Source organism: Aethalodelphis obliquidens, unplaced genomic scaffold, assembly GCF_003676395.1.
Source record: "Aethalodelphis obliquidens isolate GAN/ISIS:26980383/991018 unplaced genomic scaffold, ASM367639v1 scaffold2, whole genome shotgun sequence".
NCBI classification, from domain to species: domain Eukaryota; kingdom Metazoa; phylum Chordata; class Mammalia; order Artiodactyla; family Delphinidae; genus Aethalodelphis; species Aethalodelphis obliquidens.
The window spans coordinates 29,102,473-29,123,580 of NW_020837946.1; the positions used below are offsets into that span (position 1 = coordinate 29,102,473).

The window sequence follows — 21,108 nt, forward strand, 5'->3', positions numbered from 1 at the left end:
AGTGAAGAAAGCCTACCGAAAAACTGACTAGTTTTTCTTAGCTGCAGGGAATAGGCACGGGGGAGACCACAGAGCTTTTAATGACAGTGTATAACTGTGTACCCCAACACGCAACCTCTGCAGCTGGGCGCCAGAGTCCGCGCTCAGCTTCAGAGTGCGCCTGCGCCAAGTCCCGAGCGGCGTGGTTGCCTGGAAACGGTGGAGCCGCGGTTCAAGCCCGCGGGTCCTGGCTTCACCATGGCCAAATTCGTACTCGCTGGTGAGTGATCCCCGCGTCCGCCCGCAGATCGCTCAAAACACCGACAGCTACTCTCCTCCTATGACCGCTTGCCAGTGATCTTAACTCGCCTATGTTCTAGCAACTCCAGCCTCTATATGGACCACGCAGGCTTTATTATGCTTTCATTCAAAAATGTATGTTGGGCAGTGACTGTGTACAAAGCACTGCTGGACACAGGGGATACAGTGAGGGGAAAGACACATCCCTGCCTTCGAGGAGCTTTCAGTCTCCTGGGATACAGAAGCATGTAAACAAGTACTTTTGATACAGTGTGATTAATGCAATGAGGGGTATGTACACAGGGCTCTGGGGGGTGTTACAAGAGCCGATTTGTGAAGGTTTGGAATAGGGAGGACATTCCAGAAAAAGGCACAGAGGCTAGAAGTGTCATGACCTCTGGATATGGAGGAAGTGACTGGACCTGGGGCAAGAATGGGAGCAGAAGCCAGATCCTTGCACTTCAAGAACACCAAGCAAAGGTGTTTGAACTGTATGCTGAAAGCAATGAGGAGTCATTTAAAATGTTTAAGCAGGAGGGTATCTTAATGAGCTTGCATTTTAGGAAACCCACCTTGTCAGCAATGGAGGGGACGGACTGGAAATGTCGACTGGCATCCAGAAAACCACCAAAGAGGCTCTTACTGCAGCAGGCTATTGTACCTGCCTCCTTTCCTCTCAGCAAGTTTCTCAAAAGGGTAGACTGCTCTTCTATCTCCAGGTCCGCCTTCCACTCAATCTGGTTTCTACTTCTGCCTCCTTTCAGAAATGGCCCTCACAGAAGTCACCAATGACTTTACAGAAGCTGTCCGGTCCTTGTCTTATTTGACCTCTTTGATGCCTTAACACAATTGTCATCTTCCATCTGCCTGAAAACCTATTTCCTTTGCTTCTTTATTCATTCAGAAGAGTATTTTTGAGAATGTTGCATTTGTGGCAGTGGCAGGGCTGGGTTCTATAGGAGCAGGGGCAGTGGCAGGGGACCTTTCTTAGGCAAAGACTTCCCAGAAGAAAGTGATTTTTTAATCAGGGTCCTGAAAGATGAGTGTTACCTATCGGAGAGGAAATAAGTAGGGAGGAGGAAAGTAAACTAGGCACGGGTAGCAGGGAGTGGGGCTGCAATGAGGAAAGCTAGTTTGGTGATTTTTGAGAGTATACAATAAGCAGAAAATTGAAAAAGATTTAGTAGGGTTGGAGCATAGAGTACAAGGAAGAGACTATCATATGTTAAGGCCAGAGTTAGATAATGTATATTCTTGTGAGCCACGTTCAATATTTTTTAGATGTATTTATTTTTATTTATATTTATTTTGGGCGGCGTTGGGTCTTCGTTGCTGTGCGCAGGCTTTCTCTAGTTGCAGCGAGTGGGGACTACTCTTCATTGCAGTGCACGGGCCTCTCATTGTGGTGTCTTCTCTTGTTGCAGAGCACGGGCTCTAGGCACATGGGCTTCAGTAGTTGCAGCACGCAGGCTCAGTAGTTGTGGTGCACAGGCTTAGTTGCTCCGCGGCATGTGGGATCTTCCTGGACTGGGGCTCGAACCCTTGTCTCCTGCACTGACAGGTGGATTCTTAACCACTGCACCACAAGGGAAGCCCTCAATATTTTAAACTTTATCTAAAGTACATGGAAGGTTTTTGGAAGGAGATACATAATAAAATTTGCATTTTATCTCAGTGTTATTGCTACAATGTGAGAAGAAAAAGACTGGATGCCCAGAGCCCAGTTAGGTACTGTAGTCCAGGAAGGAAATACTGGTTGCCTGGTCTAGGAAGGTGGGCAATGGAAATGCAAAGAAGTGAATGGATTGGAGAGATGTTAGGGAGCAGAATCTATAGAACTAGACATTTGACTAGATGGAGGAAGAAAGGAAGGGAGAAGAAAGAGTTAAAATTATTCCCAAGCAGTAGTTTGCCTAACTGGGTAGATGGGAAGTCATTGAAAAAAAGCAGAAGAGTAGGCTTTATACTCTGGGTACTGTTAATACTCTTAAATTACTGGGTAGATGAACATAAAGAACATAAGAGAAGGAGCAAATTTAGTAGGGGAGTGATGGCAAAATCTGTCATAGACATGCTGAGTGCCTATGAGACATTTAGAAGGAGTTGAAAAACTACAGGATGGTGTAGACATCTAGATAAGGAGATAGTTCTGAACTGGAAATACAGATTTCTACTTGAAACCAAAGGAGTGGAGGAGATTATCCAGGAAGGATCATAGAGTATGAAGATAAGATGGCTTGTAGAATGCTAACCTTTTAATGCATTAATAAAGAAATAGGAACCTAAAAGTGTAATGAGGAGTGGCCAGAGAAGTAGGAAGAAAACCTGAAGAAGGCCCCACCACAGTGGGTATTTCAAGAGTTGAAGGGAGACAAATGCTACCAAGGGTCAACAAGAAAAGGATCAAAAAGTATCCATTGGATTTAGTGACATGGAGGTCCATGGTGACCTTCTAGAGAATTATGGGAAAAGCCAGATTGCAGTGGCATGAGAAATCAATGGAAGTGAGGAACTGGGGATGGCAAGTGTAGAGAACTATTTCAAGTTTTATTAGAAAAGGGCAGGTAGAAGGCAATGACTGAAGGGGCTTTTTGTTTCTCAGGACAGGAGAAACTTAAACATAATGAGTATATTTTAATTATGGTAGAAACAGGCCATTAGAAACAGAGCTAAGATGCTAGAAAAAGGGGATAACCAGTGGAGGTGGAAGAGGGTGGTGTTTAGAGCGTAAGTGGTGAGATTGGATCTGGATAAGAGGTAGGATCCCTCTTCCACTGAATAGAAGAAAGAAGGAAAGGAGGACTCCAAATGCAGATAGGCTAGTAGGTTTGATGGCAGGAGCTTGGGGGATTTCCCAACTGATGCCTTTTTGTATGATTTGGTTTAGTTTGCGTAAAGTAGAAAGCAGAGTTTTCTGTTGTCTTCTGATAGTACAGAAAAATATTGGAGAGAAGGAAGGGGCTTGAAGGAAGTAGGCAGTTTGGAATGGTAATTGTAGAGACCAGAAGAGAGTGCTGCCCAGGGAAACAGAGGGATCTCCAGGAAGAGTTGAGGGCCAGTTGAGACTGGTGACCATGTATTTATAATGGTACCGCTCTGCTTATTTCTACCATGTTTATCCAGGGGTGCCAAGTACATGAAACCCAGGCACAGAAAAGGCAAGTTACTGGGTTCATTCAGGGTAAGGGGCTTTTACCAAGCTTACTTGCCAGAAGCACAGTGGGGCAAGAGAATTGCAGACATGAACCAGAAGAGTGGTCTGAATTCATGAGTCATGGATTTGAACTAAACAGGGAGGCTAATAGCCAGGGGGAGTTTGAGAGGGGATGATGACTTAGAAGTCACCGGGAGGTTGAAGAACTGGTGAATTGGGAGTAATCGGGGAAGAAGGCTATAGAGAGGATTCTGCCCTTGGCCCCTGCCCCTCCTACTCTACCGGACGTCCAGTCCCACCAACTTTAGTGGCTGTCACTTTCTCTGTGTTTATGCCTGCAATACCTGTATCCTAAGCTATTACAGAAGGCCTGCTCTTCAGATTTGCAGGTGCAGCTGCCTGCTGGTCATATCCACTTAGATATACTACAGATACTTCCAGCTGCGCTTTATAATTTAAACTTCTCACCCATGATTTCTCTCTAGTAAGGTCAGGATCACCTAGCCACGCCAGAAAAAAGAAGTTAAGCCAGACTCTTCTCTCCCCGCCACTTCTCCTTCCCCCAATACTCTCTGCACACATAGCAAGTCCACATGTGATTCTACCACCACTCCTCACTTCACACTTTGCCTTTTAGTAGCTACTAATGAGTAGTTCATTATGAGTAGTTCATGCTTAATTAGTAGCCTGGCAGCCTCTTAGAGGAAGTGAGGTCTAATACAGCACTGGAGGAGAATAAATATTCAAGTCTTTTTTCCTTTCCACATTTTATTACTAATGATGCTGATCTCCTATGAAAGTCATTTTATTTTGCCAATATAATAAAAATCAAAAGTTTATGTTATGGCAGTTTATGCTATAGCTCTATATAAATTATATTGTAACTGTGTGATTAATTCTGTAATTATATGACAAATGCTTGTAACTACATGATAATTTCCATGTGATGAAAGAAAATACTGCTAATTTGAATTTTTTAGGTAGAGCAGATTGCCCATATTATGCTAAAGCAGAACTTCTGGCAGATCTTTTACAAAAGAATCTTCCTGATTTTCGGATACATAAAATTACACAGCATCCTGATGTTTGGGAGGTAAGAGGCCTTTACAGTTTGTTAAACTCACACACACAGAAAAATGTGTTCTGATTTAATTAAATATTAGCTAGTGTATCAGATAGCTTTCCAGGAATGTTCATGTACTATTGATATTTTAATATTAGTAAAATCAGTCCTGACTTATCAGCCTCAAAACATTATTTATATTTTTTTCCTAGTACCTAATAGAACAAATGAGGCCCTAACCAGTAAGTAGAATCAATTTGGCTGGTATTTTCCCCCCAAGAATCCACATAGCTTATATTGCATTTTTTTTTTTTTTTTTTTTGGTGGTACGGCGGGCCTCTCACTGTTGTGGCCTCTCCCGTTGCGGAGCACAGGCTCCGGACGCGCAGGCTCAGCGGCCATGGCTCACGGGCCCAGCCGCTCCGCGGCATGTGGGATCCTCCCGGACCGGGGCACGAACCCGCGTCCCCCGCATCGGCAGGCGGACTCCCAAGCACTGCGCCACCAGGGAAGCCCGTATATGGCACCTTTTAACTTTCAATTCTCCTTCATATGGATTTCTAATGACACGAGGGACTTGTTTATTTGACACACCCTTCTTTGGGACTTAGATGGAAATTTGGGGGAAGGAGTTTCCTTTCCTGGGGAGTGTTCTTGGGAACAACATCCTTAGAAGGAATGAGGGCAGCAGGACTGGGCAATGGGGGAAGTTGAACTGCCATACAGCTCTAACAAAGGGCTCAGCCAGCCCTGCAGGGAACTCTGAAGCTGGGATGGCCCTTCAAAGATACCCCCCAAACAGGCAAGGAGGCCAGGCTTTTGTTCTCCTGCAGCTAACAGTCAGAGGATGTGGGCTGCCCTGGGGAAGAGACTTAACCTTAGGCAAGGGAACATCCTTTGGCTGAGGTCAGTTTCCAGAGAGAGACTCAGCACTGAGCCATCAACAGCCAATACGCCTCGTGGCAGGGGGAATGAGTGCCTTGGTCACGAAGGAGTAATAGGGACTACACGTGACAGGATCTGCTAGTTCACCAGTTGTGCCTTTTGGATCCACATGCTGCATATAATACGTTCACACCATCTGGGAGCAGCTCTTCCAGAATTCTGGTTGGCATCTCTCCCCGGGGAAACTTTATAAGAGGAAGTTAAGTGAATAATAGTCTCCGCTGCACATCATTTCAGCACTACACATCGTTCAGCACCATAACTGACTCATCACCTTTCTTCTCTTCTATCCATTGTAGATTCCCCTCACCCTCTGCTGATTCAGGTGACTTATTAGGTGTGGTGGTGACTTACACCTGTATCCTTAGGGGCCTGAGCCCTCGTCTCTATTCCCTTTTCAGGATATGACTGTTGCACCTGTCCATGTGCTGTCAAAATTAAACAAGGCACTACCAAGGATGCCCCAATGGGTTACCTAGATGCCAACCATTCTTTCCTGCCAACATTGGGTAATAGCTGCCCTACGTGCTCCTGATCAACGGGGCAATTACCCCTTCCATGATGGTAACTCCTCTCCTTACTGGCTGATCTCTTGGCACAGGAGCTCTAAGTGACCATGTGGCAGCCATAGATTAAAGTTTAATGGGACTCTTCCTGATAGAAGCACCCCTCACCCTGGGTGGGTCACTGGGAGTGATGGTAAGCAGGGTCACTCTTAATTCCATCCTTGGTTCCTGGATTCATGTATTCGACCTATTGGGGCAAAACTCTATTGATTTGTGGTATATATTGCATCCTGAAAGATGGTACCCCATCCTTGCAAGGTATCAGTCTCTAAGCTGGTGCATGCATCTTCAGTGTATTGTTCCATCCCTCTATCATGCTGCTGGATGTTGCCATATATGATAGGGCCAGTGGGTCCCTGGTTTCATGCCCAATGTCATACATCGTTTACTTTAAAATGGGTTTCTTGGTTCAAAGTGATGTTATGCAGGATCCCATGTTGGTAGGTTAAATATTTTGAAAAGTCTTGAACAGGGTGCTGGCCAAAATCCTACAAGCAATAAAGGCAATTCTTTATCTAGAATATATGTTGATTAAAATCAAGGTGAATCACTGCTCTTTCCAGGGTAGAAGGGGTCCAATGTGATCAGATTGCCACCAAGAGGCTGGTTGTTGTCTTTGAGGGATAGTGCCATTAACAGGAGGTCTGCGTTGATCTCTGTTAATGGCAGCAGCAATGGCTAGGTCAGCTTTGATGAGTGATAGCTTGTTTTCTCAGACCATTGCATAAGCTCTAACTTTTTCATGTCCCCATTGTGCCTTCAGCTGTCTAAGTTATCTTACTGCTGGGTTGCTTAGTGCTTCTGTCATAATAGACGTTCTCTGGTGGGCACTGCCCCCCATCCTCTTTTATTTCAGAATTCTATCATCCCAATTGCCATGGGGCCCAGCTCTATAAGAGCATGTCATTTAACAGCCATGGCCCAGAATTGACAGCCACACCAGGCTTCTCAGTGATGCTGAGACCCCTCTCATCAGTGCATTCCTTGTCACTTTGGTGAATGTAGTGTCCTCCAGGCCCTTCCAGAGAACATAAGTGACCAATAGTTTTCCAGCCTTCCGTCATAGCATATCCACTCTAGCGAGCCCATTTTTTCTAAGCTTTTTCATCCCTTCTTCCATGGTCTTCCATGACAGTTCTGGCATTTCCACTTTATTTCATCCCTTGCTCCGAGCTCTGAAGAGCCATCCTAGCAACATGTTGGACTCTCTTCTGAGGTCTTTGTCAGGGTGCACACTCTTGAATAGCAGAAGACTGATTCATTTTGAGAAATTCTCTCTTGTCCAGCTTTATGTTCCACTCTTGATTCAGCACCCTTAGGGTCCAGTCCTGTACATATTCTCCCAGCTCCTGCCAGGACATCACCATGCCCTGCTCGCTGCTGAAGGTCCTTTGAGGTAGAGTCTCTTTCTTCTAGATTCCCAGTATTTCACTGGTCAGGCTACGTTGTGACTAGAGAGGCCATGGGGGAATCATCATGGTGGAAACATCGACGAGGGAAATTCATTTGTAAGGTAGCTTCATGATACATTCCTCCAAAGACAAGAATGTTGCCATGTACTTTACCCATAGAAATGTTGCATTCTGTCTCTATGCAGATATTGTCATTGGAAGGCCTGGTGTACACAAACCAGATAATGATGATTTAAACTTTTTCTAGTAAATATTATCAGAAATCCCCAGATAATTTTTAGCTCATTAATTCAATCTAAAAAATATAAACTATACTCACATATTTGGAAAGCAATATCAAATTTATATGGCCCTAAGACCAGAGACATCTCATACAGAAGACCATTTGAGTTGGAAAACTCGGCTCCTTTTTTAAGCCAAAACCTTGCACTTCAGGTCTACTCAGGAAAGAGAGCAACATTCAGTACCTTTATTTGGTCGATGAATTCGAAGAATATTCTTTCTTACTTGATTAATTTGTTACTCAACTCATCACTATTTCTATATTTATATTTTACAGTTTAAAGATATCTAAATTTTATTATGTATACACAGAGGTAGTAAAAAAAAAAAAAACTAGTATTTTAACGTTTGAACTCTAAAGCATTGAATTGAATTCCAAGGCAGATTCAATGTGCGACTTCTCATGGACTCTATCATTCAATAGGAGTGGCTGAAAGAGTTGTGTAAAAAGAATAAGTGGAGTCACAAAAATTCCCCCATCATCTGGAGAGAGCTGTTGGATCGTGGAGGAAAGGGTTTGCTTTTGGGAGGATATAACGAGTTCCTAGAACATGCCCAGGTATACAAATTCAGTTGATTTATCTGTCTAAAACATTATTGTTCTCTCCTATTATTTATATTTTTCCAATGTCTTGCTTTCTAAGGTATTCTCTCAGCTCTCTTTTTACTCTATTTGGGCTTTAAACAAGAACTTTCCATTATAGCCATTGTCAGCTATTCTGGTGTTGATTTTTTCTTTCCCAATATTTAGCTTTACTATGGTGTCACCTCTAGCATGACAACTGAGCTGATGAAGACAGTTGCTCAAGAGAACCTGGGGGCACACATAGAAAAAGAGCTGGAGAAAGAAGCCCTGAAAGGTCTCATCAACCCCTTGCAGGTCTGGATCACCAGGTGGGACCGTCAAATCCCAGGATTCGTGAGGTTGACGTTTTATGTTTAGAAGGACAGTGATGTAGGATTAATTACATGATGGAAGAATATCTGAGTGTCAAGTGTGAGATTTGTGTGTATGTATACGAATATTATAGATATGTAATATATGTATATGCCTATATATCCCCTAGTGTAGCCCCATGTATGAGTTTTAGACTATATATAGATTCAATGTGTATGTAATATGCATATAATACACATACATACTAAATCTAAGAGTAACTTTATAGCAAAGGTGTTTACTTTTCATAACCGTCTCCAGCTCTCCTGCCCTCATTCTGTGTGTCTCATGCTGTCTGCTGCTCTTACGATCCTGCTCGTCGCCTCACTGTCCTTCCTTCCCTCTCCCTTGTTTCCTTCCTTCCCTCCCCCATCTTCCTGACTGTTGCCCTCTTCCTCTTTCCCACTTGCTAGAGTTGTCCTCATCCTTAGCTCTTCCATGTTGCACTCATTCTCTCTAACCTCACCCCCGTCACTCTTACCCCTTCTCACTTTTTCTCATCACTCTCGCTCTCAGTGGTGGGTGGACACATTCGATGTTTGTCATTGCTTTCTCTCTCTATCTCTGTGCTCTGTCTCTCTCTTTGTCCTTTTGCTGTCCATCTTGCTCTATCTCTCCCTCCCCCTTTCCTTTCCCCACCTCTCAATCTGTCTCTCACACTGCCCTTCTTACTATCTATGTGTGTATCCTAATATACAGGCTCATCTGAAAAATTATTTGTTGTTATGAAAGATTTCAAATGCAGAAAAGAACTGAGAATGATGTAATAACTGTACATGAACTTTACACTCAGATTTAATAATATTACATCTGCTTTAGAATTTCTTTAATATTTATTTATTTATTTGGCGGCGCTGGGTCTTAGCTGCAGCACACGGGATCTTTATTTGCGGCATGCGGGCTCCTCCTTGTGGCCTGCGGGACCCAACTCCCCGACCGGGGATCGAACCTAGGCCCCCTGCATTGGGAGCACAGAGTCCTAACCGCTGGACCACCAGGGAAGCCCCTAGATATTTTTAAAGGATTAAAATGGCACAGATGCTCTTGAAAACACCACTGCGCCTCTCTCCAAACCCACTGTGAAAAAATGCCCAGATGCATTTCTAAACTACCCCTCAGGGGTCATTAGGGCTCTCAGTTATCAGCCAAGCTATAGAGTACTCAAATAGTAGCTGAATTGTGGGTGCAGATACATGATACCTCGCCTGTGTTGATCCTAGGCTTCTTTATAAGGATTTGGAAAAATAGACCTTTCTAAAAGATGTCGTTACTTTGCAGATAAGGGTACAAAATAGAAAAGAGTTATGGTTAAATGAAACTGATTTCCTTATCTTTTTTTAAAAAGAATATAAACATGTAATTACAGTAACACGTAATTACAGTAATATACAGTAATATGACACAGTTCTTTTAAATTTTGCTTTCGCCTATTCTATTTAATTTGAAAAGCCTTATAAACAAGTACATTTCTTACTCTGGTATTGTTTTCAGATGGCCAAAGCAAGAAGTTAGCAGTGAGAATTATTTTTTTCTACTTTTGATTTCTAGCCTTAAAAATGTCTGTGCAGCTGTGTATGCCAATTTAATATTTTATATCACCCTATTAATGCACATGCAGAAGAATATCTATTAAGAATAAAGCCTGGAGACTTCCCTGGTGGCGCAGTGGTTAAGAATCCACTTGCCAATGCAGAGGACACAGGTTCAAGCCCTGGTCCGGGGAGATCCCACATGCCGCGGGGCAACTAAGCCCGTGGGCCACAACTACCGAGCCTGCGCTCTAGAGCCGGTGAGCCACAACTTCTGAAGCCCGGTTGCCTAGAGCCTGTGCTCTGCAACAAGAGAAGCCACTGCAATGAGAAGCCCGCACACCACAATGAAGAGGAGCCCCTGCTCGCCGCAACTAGAGAAAGCCCGTGCACAGCAATGAAGACCCAACACAGCCAAAAATAAATAAATTTATTAAAAAAAGAAAAAAAGAGACTTCTATACATGGTTGGTACTTTAAAAAAAAAAAAAAAAAAAGAATAAAGCCTGAAAAGGAGCAAAAGATTTAACCACTCGTAATCGGCTTTGCATTTTTATTAGTGCATCGGCTCCTGCCTGCTACAACCTAATTCCCATCTTGACAAGTGGTGAAGTGTTTGGACCGCATATGGAAATTAGCATAAACCTATTTGACAACAAGCAGGCAGAAGAGAAACTCACAAGCCTTGTGAAGGAGGCTCAGGACCTGGCGTCGCCCTTCCTGCGGAGTGTGTCCGTCTGCACCCAAGCGGAGGAGGCCTTCCGCCAGGCCCACGTGATCATCTTCCTCGACGAGCACGTGGACAAGGAGGTGTACAGTTTGGAAGACTGCATCCGGAGCAGGGCTACTCTGTGCCACCTCTACGGATCCCTGATTGAGAAAAATGCTCATGATTCCGTCAGAATTATTGTGGGAGGAAAATCCTTTGTGAATCTCAAAGCGTCTTTGCTTATGAGATACGCCCCAAACTTCGCCCACAATATTATCGCTGTGGCCTTGGGCGTAGAAGGCAAAGCGAAGGCGGAGCTGGCCAGAAAACTGAAAACGACTCCGTCATGTGAGTGAGCTCCCGTTTCCGTGTCTGGTTTTAAACAGCGTGATTTCATAGCAGCTAGGAAGAACACTGTTCCCTCTAAAATCAGTCGGGATATCTGGACTAGAAAGTATGAAGCAGAGGCCAAGAACTTCTGATTGTGTGGTTTCGCTACTGTGCATTTTCTTTCTACTAGCTTTTATGACTAGCTGATCTTTTCCCATCATTCTAAAAATTAAGAAACAAATATTTAAATAATAAGATTTCTATTTTTCAAGTAGTAATTTGAAACTTAATATTCCTCCCCCCACCCCCCCCCCGGGCCCCCGTCAACCAATGTAATCAGTGTTTTTTAAAAAAATACTCAGGGCTCTGTTAAAGTGACCCCACCCCACTTCCCACCTGTGTGACTTGGGGCAAATCACTTAACCTTGCTGTGCCCCGCTTCCTCACCTGTAAAATGAGGACGTAAATAGCACCTACATCCCAGAATTGATGCAAGGATTTAAAGAGATAATGTTTCTAAAGTGCTTGGAGGAGTGCCCGACACAAGGTAAACATTTGCAAGGGTAGTAAACTTGTTAAGGTGATTATGCTATCTGATCAGTTTCTGCTTCTAATAATCCTTGTACTTATAGAGGTCAAAATTATAGGAGGGTGAGACAGAATCAGAAAATGGATTTTTGTATCTAAAGGGGGAGTGCTGTATCTAAAAATATTTGTCATGTTTGACAGACTTTAGCTATTTGTGCCCTTAGATGGAGCAGGTGCAACGAAGTCCATTTAGAATGCCAGGAAGTGCAAGACATGACATCAAGCAAAATTGGGGACAGTGAAGTGTGAGCCTAGAATGCTCTCAGTCAGAGCTCTAAGGGACTTCGGTGAGCCCCTAACACATTAGGGCAAAGCCCTAGGACCATAACTTCTGGTATTCTTGCATACAAATCATTAGTGTCTTACCCCCAGGGTCACTGCATACCTCAGCCAAATGGATACTAAAATTATTCAGTAGGAAAACATTTCCTAATCATTTTATCTCTGTTATCAACCTTATATGTATATGTGTAGATACTGATTTCTCACAAAAGATCTATGATACACTGATGAAAGTGTCAAGAAGAGGCAGTGTTACAAAATTTAAAACAGGGCAGGCACTTTCAACCAGAAAGCTGCTCTCTTGTGGGTCTGGTGGTACCATAACTTCTAAACCCTGCTGTATTCAAAGCCAATAAGCACAGGAGCAGCAGAAAAAAGAAAAGTGGAGACAAGTTGGGACAAAAAAGGGAAATGTTAGAGGGACGGCTGTTAAAGTGGAATTGTCAGTGGAGTAGTAAGGAGGAAGTTGGCAACGACAAAGACAGAGTTAAACAAAGTAACATGAACTAGAAAAACCATCAGGGAGAATTATTCCAGGAGAATTCCAGATGCCAAGAGGGGAGCAGACCTTTTCAGGATATCCCTTGAGTTCAGTTCACACATAAACCTGTTTCTCAGACTATGTACATTGGCTTAGTTGGAACTCTTTCTGTACAAGTGACAGAAAGTCCACTCAAAGCCACCAGAGTCAGAGCTTTTTTTCCACATAACTGAAGAGTGCAGGAGTAGTTCTTATTTGGGGCATAGCCGGATGCTGGGGTTCAAGTGATGAGATCAAGCCTGGTTTGTGCTCTCACCTGGCTCATCGCTCAGCTCTGTTTTCCTCAGCTTTGATCTGATTCTCAGATAGGCTTTCTCTAAAAAGTGGCAAAACGGCTACCGGCATCATAGCTTAACTACCCCAGTAGAAAAAGAGCGTTCTCTCTCGATTCTTTGTATAAAAGTAGCAGAATAATATCTCATTGACTGGGCTTGGAACACATGCCCTTCTCCAAGTCAGTCAGTGTGGCCAGAAATCTGGAATCTAGGTCGGATGCCTATCGATAGACCTGAGGGGTAAGGACAGCTTCACCCAAACCAAATGGACTGAAATTGGGGAAACGTACCTATTTAAAGAAAAGCCAGTATGCTGTTAAAGAAAAAAAGGAGGAAGAGATGTTAGGACAAAAAAAAAAAAAAAAAAAGCAGATGTCCGCTATAATTTTCTCTAGCTTGATTTAAGGCATTTAGAGCTATAAAGGGCCTTAAAGCTTTAAGAAAAATTCTTTTCCCTCCTGCCTGGCTTTGAACACAACTCTGTAAGGGTGTGATACTTGGAGCTGCTGCAGTCATTTTAGGACCATGAGGGGAAGGCCAAGAGAGTAACATCTCTGAGCTGCTTAACAAGCCCCAGTGTCACTGCCTACCTCGACTTGTTATCTGAGAAAAGTAAACTCCTTCTAGTTAAGCCAGGTCAGAAGGATATTCTGTTACTTGAAGACAACAGCAATCTTATCTCATACAGAACAGGAAAGAATTTAATCTCCGTAATAGAAAGTGGTATGACCTTTTAAGAGAATTAAGTTTTTAAACAAATAAATCAATAAAATCCCCTATTTTCACTTCAGATACATTCTCAGAAAATCTACAATTATTAGAGAGAATTATTAGAGAGAATTTCATATATTAGAATCATATGAAATACCAATTCCTATTTCTCTCTACCCCCACCCTCTTCTTTTTCTTGGTAGTATGTATCACGTTGTATAGTAGTTGTTTTCTCACCCACTCCCCTCTACCCCCAGAATATTGCAAGGATTTGGGCTGATTTGTTTTCTTCTGAGCCTCCCACCTAAAAGTGCCTCACACGTACAAGCTAATTCAATATCTCTTCTTTGATTAAGATGTTCCTCGGGGTCCTCTTATTCCAGCACCTCCATTCTGCAGGAAATGAAATCCACCCAGGGATTCAAGTGACTTGCCCGAATTTCTATTCCAGTCTAAAATCAGGGACTCTGTCAGAATCAAAGCAGATAAAAAATCCTCTTCATGGCAAGCAGAGTGGTGAAGTTAGGACCAGAGCGGGGGTATAATTTTCAGTAGCGCTTTCTTTCAGGGAGCATTTCAGTGTTCCCTGAAGTCAGTCCTATGCTCACACCATCCACGTGCATTATTAGGAATGGCCAGACTCTGATGATTAAGGAGATGAGCCACATTGTTTGCACATTTTTAGGGAGCATAAACTTAAGTCTGTCATATAGCAAAAGGACCAATTGTAAAACAAACACACAAACAGAAAGTAGACTACAGTCAATTTTTTATATTATGTTATTTTTTTAAATTTCTTTTCTTCACAGGCATCAAAGATGTGATAATTTGGGGTAATATTAGTGGAAATAACTACGTCGATCTGAGAAAAGCCAAAGTTTACAGATATGAGAGTGCTGTTTGGGGACCTCCTCACTATTCACGCCCTGTTTTAAGCCTGATTTTTGATAGGTACAGTATCTTTTTAAGTGAAGTAGTCTAACAATATTGAATAAACGTGTAATGTTATTATAATCATTTAAAAATCATCTTAGAAATCAGTGTGCAGAAGTAACTGTTCACACTCATCCTCATTTATGCTTTCTATTGAAGAAATGTAGAGAATTCCACAGAATTTCAACTAGTCTGTCCCCACACCCAATTTATTTGATTTTGGAATTTTGAATTTTTATATTTCAGATTATCCTTAAAGTGGCTCACAGATTCCATTAATGTTATCACTAAAGCAAACATATGTAAAGTGAATCTTATTTAATGTAAAGACCTCTGTCCAAGTTGAAATTAGTTGAAAAAGCTTCGAGAGTAAGGAATTATAATGGTGAGCAGGCCCAGGCCATGCTGGGTGTTGGGTTCCAGGAAAGGCAGAATTGAGACGTGGTAAGGGGCACCATCTCTGGAGCCAAGCCACCTGGGTTGGAATTCTCATTCAGCCACTCATTAGCTGTGTGACTTTAGAGAAGTTACTTAACGTCTCTGTGCCTCGGTTTTTCCATCTGCCAAGTGGAAATGGTAACAGAGTGCGGGTCTTATAGGGTCACTGGGAAGATGAAGTGGGTTAAGACAGGCAAAGCACTTAGAAACTGTGCCTGTCACAGTCAACACCACCATTACGAAAAGGGCATGGAAGGAGGAAGGGGGAGGAACGCCTTTGTAACAAGTTTCGAAACTTTGCAGCACTTTCCCAGTGGTAGCATGTCCTTTCCATCACCCCTTTCTTCCCTTCCCTTCCTTTACCCACACCTAGAAATTGTGTCCCTGGACTCATTGTCTTGCATTGCTGCGTGGGTGTGGGCAGCATCTCCTGGAGCTGTATCGTGCCGGCTTAGCAAGGGCAGCTGTTTCGTGCTTTTTCTAGTCCAGCTGGACTGTTCCCCGAGTTTAAACTTCAGATTAGAAAACTTAATTATTTCCTTAGTTCTCAATGTGACTGATTCAACATTTCATGATACTATTTTATTTAAAATGAAGGATACCACTGGTTCCAAGATAGCCTCTATGGAGAATAAATTCTTTGTGATGAAATTAATTGTTCTTGCAGCCTTTGGCCACTTTTCTGTGTTCCGTATTTATGGTATCAAGTTTTTAGTTTGAAACTTTAGGACTCCTTTCTGCTCTGGTTCATTACTTTTCAGTTGACTCTTTATGGGATTAAAGAAGCTTGAAGAAGGGGCACAGGAAGTCATATTTCTGTTTTGTGGAGGTGATTTCCTGTACTCAGATCCATTGACCCAGGGAACATTCTTATTCATTCCTATTCCCTCCTCCATTGTAAAATTGTTTCTTTCTCTCCTTACAGTGAGTGGGTAAACAGAGAATTTGTGGAAAGTCTTAAAAAGTTCACCGCCACAGGAAGACAATTTGGGGGCATCTTAGCTGCACACAGTATAGCCACTACGTTGAAATACTGGTACCATGGCTCACCCCCTGGGGAGATTGTGTCTTTAGGGGTACTAAGTGAAGGTAAATCTGGGTTTTTCATATCTTACGATATTTTAAAACCTCCATGTATGCCTTGTGCTCCTACTTCTGTGTCCTTACCTAGACAGGCTCCTACCTCTTTTTTTTTTTTTTTTTTAAATGGTACAGTTACTTTTTAATTTTATTTATTTATTTATTTACTTTTGCCTGTGTTGGGTCTTCGTTTCTGTGCGAGGGCTTTCTCTAGTTGTGGCAAACGGGGGCCACTCTTCATCGCGGTGCGTGGGCCTCTCACCATCGCGGCCTCTCTTGTTGCGGAGCACAGGCTCCAGACGCGCAGGCTTAGTAGTTGTGGCTCACGGGCCTAGTTGCTCCGTGGCATGTGGGATCTTCCCAGACCGGGGCACGAACCCGTGTCCCCTGCATTAGCAGGCAGATTCTCAACCACTGCGCCACCAGGGAAGCCCGCTCCTACCTCTTTAAAGGGTCTGTAAGCTCTCCGGATTTTCACAATTCCATAATCATTCATTCATGCCTGCATTCCTTCAGTTATCCATTCAGCAGTGCAACAGTATTTTGTGTGCATGCACTGGGAACACACATAGGGAGTAGGCCCGGCTTTTGCCTTTCAGGAAGCTCACAGCACAGTAAAGGAGAGCCACGTACATAAATGAAATAATTCTGTTAAGTTTTTCTCACTGTATCCCTACTGAGGAAGGGAAAGCAAGGTCAGTTTTCAGCAGGCAGCAGGAAGAATCAGGACCTGCATCATAAAGGAGGTGACACTTCAGGAAGTCCCACCTGCAAGCTTGAGTAGTTGTTTACCTGACAGACAAGTATGGGAAGAACATCTGGGCACAGGAGCTGCAGGAGCAAAGACACAGACCCACGATACAAAGGGCACAGCAAGACCCAGATCTCAGAGTACCAGGCAGCAGCCGGAATGTGGAAAGCTTGCTCTCCATCCACAAATACTGTGGATATATTTTTATATCCTTAGTATTTTAATCTGCTAAAAGCTATTCAGAGCACTTCTACTATTTATTGAAAAATAGGAAAGAGAGAATAGCTGGTGCTCTGTGCACTGAAGACCTAAAGCATGTCTTCCCTTTGTGCTTTACATTCTCCCTGAACAAGCCCATCCATTCCCATCTCAGTCTTGCTGCTGAGCCCTACCCTTGTCAGACATTGCCACCTGGATGTCATGCTGTCACTTCAAACCAACACACACCAAACTGAACCTGTTGTCATCCTCCCCAGTCTGATCCACCTCTTGTATCCTTTATGTTATTAATGGAACCACGATCCTTCCCATTGTTTCAGTGACTATAGTGCAGCTCACGGAAATCTCCCTAAGCCCCCCAAGTCAGAATTAATCTCTGTCTCTCCTCTGTACTCACATAGCATTTGTTCCTCTATCAGAGAGCGTATCACAGCCTGCCTTTACGGATGGGGTGGTTAGTTGCATATGCCCTCTGCATTAGAGTTCACCCACCCTGAGGGCAGGGCTTTGGCTGGGTCTACTTGTTGCTCCTTCATGGGTAGACTCTCAGTGTGTCTTGTTCAATTAAAGTTAATGTGCACGAACATCCGCAAGTGTGAGTTCAAATCACTGTGTTACCCTTTTAATGAAATAGACACCTAAAACCTCATCTTTATCTGTAAAAGTTTAATTAGGGAATTCTCTGGCTGTCCAGTGGTTAGTATTCCCCGCTTCTACTGTTCGATTCCTGGTCAGGGAACTAAGATCCTGCAAGCCACACGGTGCAGACAAAAAAAAGTTGAATTAATCTCTGTAGGAATTCATCAATAAGCAGTTCAGTGTTGGGGGCAAGTGAGGTGAAGAGCAAGTGATCATTGTGTCCCTGAAATGGTAACACATATGTAGACCCTCATCTGTTGTTCACTCATAAGGCTGGCTCTCAAATAGAGAGTGGACAGAGGGCCTGGGACATCCTCTACGGAAAAGTCTTTTAGATCCTGGTTTCTTGACTCTCCTCAATATTTTGCCCTAGTGACAACATTTTTTTTTAATTGAAATATAGTTGATTGACAATGTCATGTTAGTTTCAGGTGTACAGTCCAGTGATTCAGTTATATATATATATTCTTTTTCAGATTCTTTTCCCTTATAGGTTATTACAAAATATTAAGTATAGTTCCCTGTGTTATACAGTAGGTCCTTGTTGGTTATTTATTTTACGTATTTTAGAGTATATATGTTAATCCCGTCCTCCTAATTTAGCCCCCCCTTTCCCTTTGGTAACCATGAGTTTTCTATGTGCGTCTATTTCTGTTTCATAAATAAGTTCATCTGTATCTTTTTTTTTCAGATTCCACATATAAGTGATATCATATGGTATTTGTCTTTGTCTTATTTCACTTCGTATGATAATCTCTAGGTCCATCTATGTTGCTGCAAGTGGCATTATTTCATTCTTTTTTATGGCTGAGTAATATTCCATTGTATAAAAGTAACACGTTCTTTATCCGTTCATCTGTCGATGGACATTTAGGTTGCTTCCACGTCTTGGTTATTGTAAATAGTGCTACAGTGAATATTGGGGTGCATGTATCTTTTCAAATTAGAATTTTCTTCAGCTATATGCCCAGGAGTGGGATTGCAGGATCATATGGTAACTGTTTTTTGTTTTTTAAGGAACCTCCATACTGACAACATTTTTGATGACTAGAATGGCAAGAATAATTTTCTTATTTGATTGAGACACAAAAAACGGGAGACATTTTATCTGAAGGTTGCTCAGTTAGTAATAAGCATTATCCATTTTTTTTATTTGGAGCACATTTCAACTGGGAACTAGGAACTGTGAGATCACCGACTTTCCCTTCCCACTGCCTGCCCCTTGGCTCTGTGACTGCAGCAGTAGGCTGGAAGAGCAAAGGCAAGATTGGACACATGCTCGGGCTCAGGGGCTACCTAGGGGGACAAGGAAAAGCCAAGGAAGCAGACAAAAGGAATCCAGACAAGGTGGAAGAGAAGGACTGCATTAGTTCCCAAGGCAGAGGCAGGGCATCTGTCCCCCAGCAGGGACAAAAGGGATAAAGACGGAACAATGGTTCTTCCTTCTGAGAGAAACACAGAAGGGCAAGTTGTCAGAACTTGGAGAGGTGCTCAATAAATACTTCTCTAGTAAGTGTTTCAATCTTCCCTGGGGAGGAATTTGCAGGAATTCCTCCATTATCATTAAATCCACCATTATCATTAAAAAGCATGTACCACGTCTGTCCTTATCTACAGTGTTACCAGGAAGGTTTATTTATCTGAGTGCTTTCGTTTTGCTTTGCTTTGTGTTTGCTGCAGGCCAGTTTGGTATTCCTGAAGGGATTGTCTTTTCTATGCCTGTGAAATTTGAGAATGGAACTTGGGTGGTTCTTACAGATCTCGAAGATATTGAAATAAGTGAAAAAATAATGACCAGAATGACAAGTGATCTAATTCAGGTAATGTCAGAATAGCTCCGAGGGAACTGACTTCAATAATAGCCTGAAACCGATTGCCCTAGATCAAGGCATACACTGATTTTCTGTGGGTTCGATTTGCCTCTTATTCCTAAGAACAATAAGGAGGCAATAAAGGTTTGAAGAAATCAGCAGAAGAACACTCCTCATTTGGTTATGTAATTTCTAGTATGTTAAAAACAGTTGTTGGTTACTTAAACATCAAGAATCAAAGTGTTTTTCTATTAAAGAATGATCGTTAATAATTGTGGTCATTTAATTCTCTGATTACAAAATTTTTCCACAGGAGAAACTTGTTGCACTTGGAGAGTTGATAAATTTTCAGCCGTATCAATCAGGTAATCTTTTAGATACGATGTTTTACTGGGCTGCTATTAAAAGAGTATTAAAATATATGTTAAAATGGAATCACTATTTAATATAAATAAGTATAATTCATATTTCATCACTTTTAAGGTAACTTATTGACAAAATAAACTACCAGGTTTAGTGTGTCCTTTGAAATAAAGTTTCTTAAAAGAATGCTAAAGAAATCACATCCTAAAGACACTGTTGCCTTATAAAGTTTATGTATACCCTATGTATTAGTTTCCTAGGGCTGCCATAACAAATTACCACAAACTGGGTGGGTTAAAACAACAGAAATTTATTGTCTCCTAGTCCTGGAGACCAGAAGACCTAAATCAATGTGTCAGCAAGGCCATGTTCCCTCTGAAGGCTCTAGGGAAGAATCCCTTCCGTGCCTCTTCTAGCTTCTGGTGGCAGTGATTGGCATTCTTGCCTTGTAGCTGCTTCATTCCAGTCTCAGCCACGGTCCTCACAAGTCTGTCTTCCCTCTGGGTGTGTCTATGTTGCCAAATCTCTCCCTCTTTACAAGAACACCAGTAATTGCATTGGGGGCCCACCTTAATCCAGTCTGACCCCATCCTAACTTGATTATATCTGCTAAAACTAATTTCAAGTAAGGTCACATTTACTGAGACCAGGGAGCAGGACTTCAACATTTTTGGGGGGGACACAATACAACCCACAACACTACAGTTACTTTTAGGTAACTTTAAAAAAATAAATTTCAATAAGCTTGTTTTTCCTATTGGTATTTTCTCTAATTGTAAACTTACAAGGAAGTGGTCTCATCTTTCTTTCTTTTGTCTTAAAGAAAATCTCATCTGAAATATGAAAATACAAACATAAATAAATTAATTCACTTACAGGCACTCAAGTGCCTTTTGAGAGCCCAACATCCCTTCCATGTACCGGTGTTTATGGAGTGTCAACTGTAAGCCAGTGCTAAGAGCTAGAAATATGGGGGTGGTGAAGATAGATCTGTTCTTGCCTTTTGAAACCTACAGTCCATCAGGGGATCGTAATTTACACAAATGTCTGCAGCTGTGGTGAGTCTTAGGCACGAGAAGTACAGGGTGCTGTGCTGTGAGAGCTTATACCTGGGGATGTGAGCAAAGACCTTGAGGCAGGAAATCATGTCACCTTGTTTGAAAAACCACCAAAAATAGTTTGTGTGGCCAAAGCCTAATGAGATGAAGCTGAGAGAGACATGAAGGGTAGATGAGAGTTGCAGAGGCTTCTGGATGGAGAATGACCCAATCG

General features: G+C 42.5%; 1 protein-coding gene across 1 annotated transcript in view; it reads left to right on the forward strand.

The window, feature by feature from the left end:
- Positions 1–129: 129 nt before the first annotated feature.
- The window catches only part of MDH1B (malate dehydrogenase 1B), a 27,959-nt gene continuing 6,980 nt past the window's right edge, over positions 130–21,108 (forward strand). The window contains exons 1-9 of the mRNA XM_027123195.1: positions 130–259; positions 4,414–4,526; positions 8,126–8,260; positions 8,453–8,595; positions 10,727–11,223; positions 14,412–14,553; positions 15,899–16,062; positions 19,343–19,482; positions 19,787–19,838. Of these exons, the coding sequence (XP_026978996.1) occupies positions 238–259; positions 4,414–4,526; positions 8,126–8,260; positions 8,453–8,595; positions 10,727–11,223; positions 14,412–14,553; positions 15,899–16,062; positions 19,343–19,482; positions 19,787–19,838 (1,408 nt within the window). The 5' untranslated portion in view covers positions 130–237. The remainder of the gene's footprint in view (positions 260–4,413; positions 4,527–8,125; positions 8,261–8,452; positions 8,596–10,726; positions 11,224–14,411; positions 14,554–15,898; positions 16,063–19,342; positions 19,483–19,786; positions 19,839–21,108) is intronic.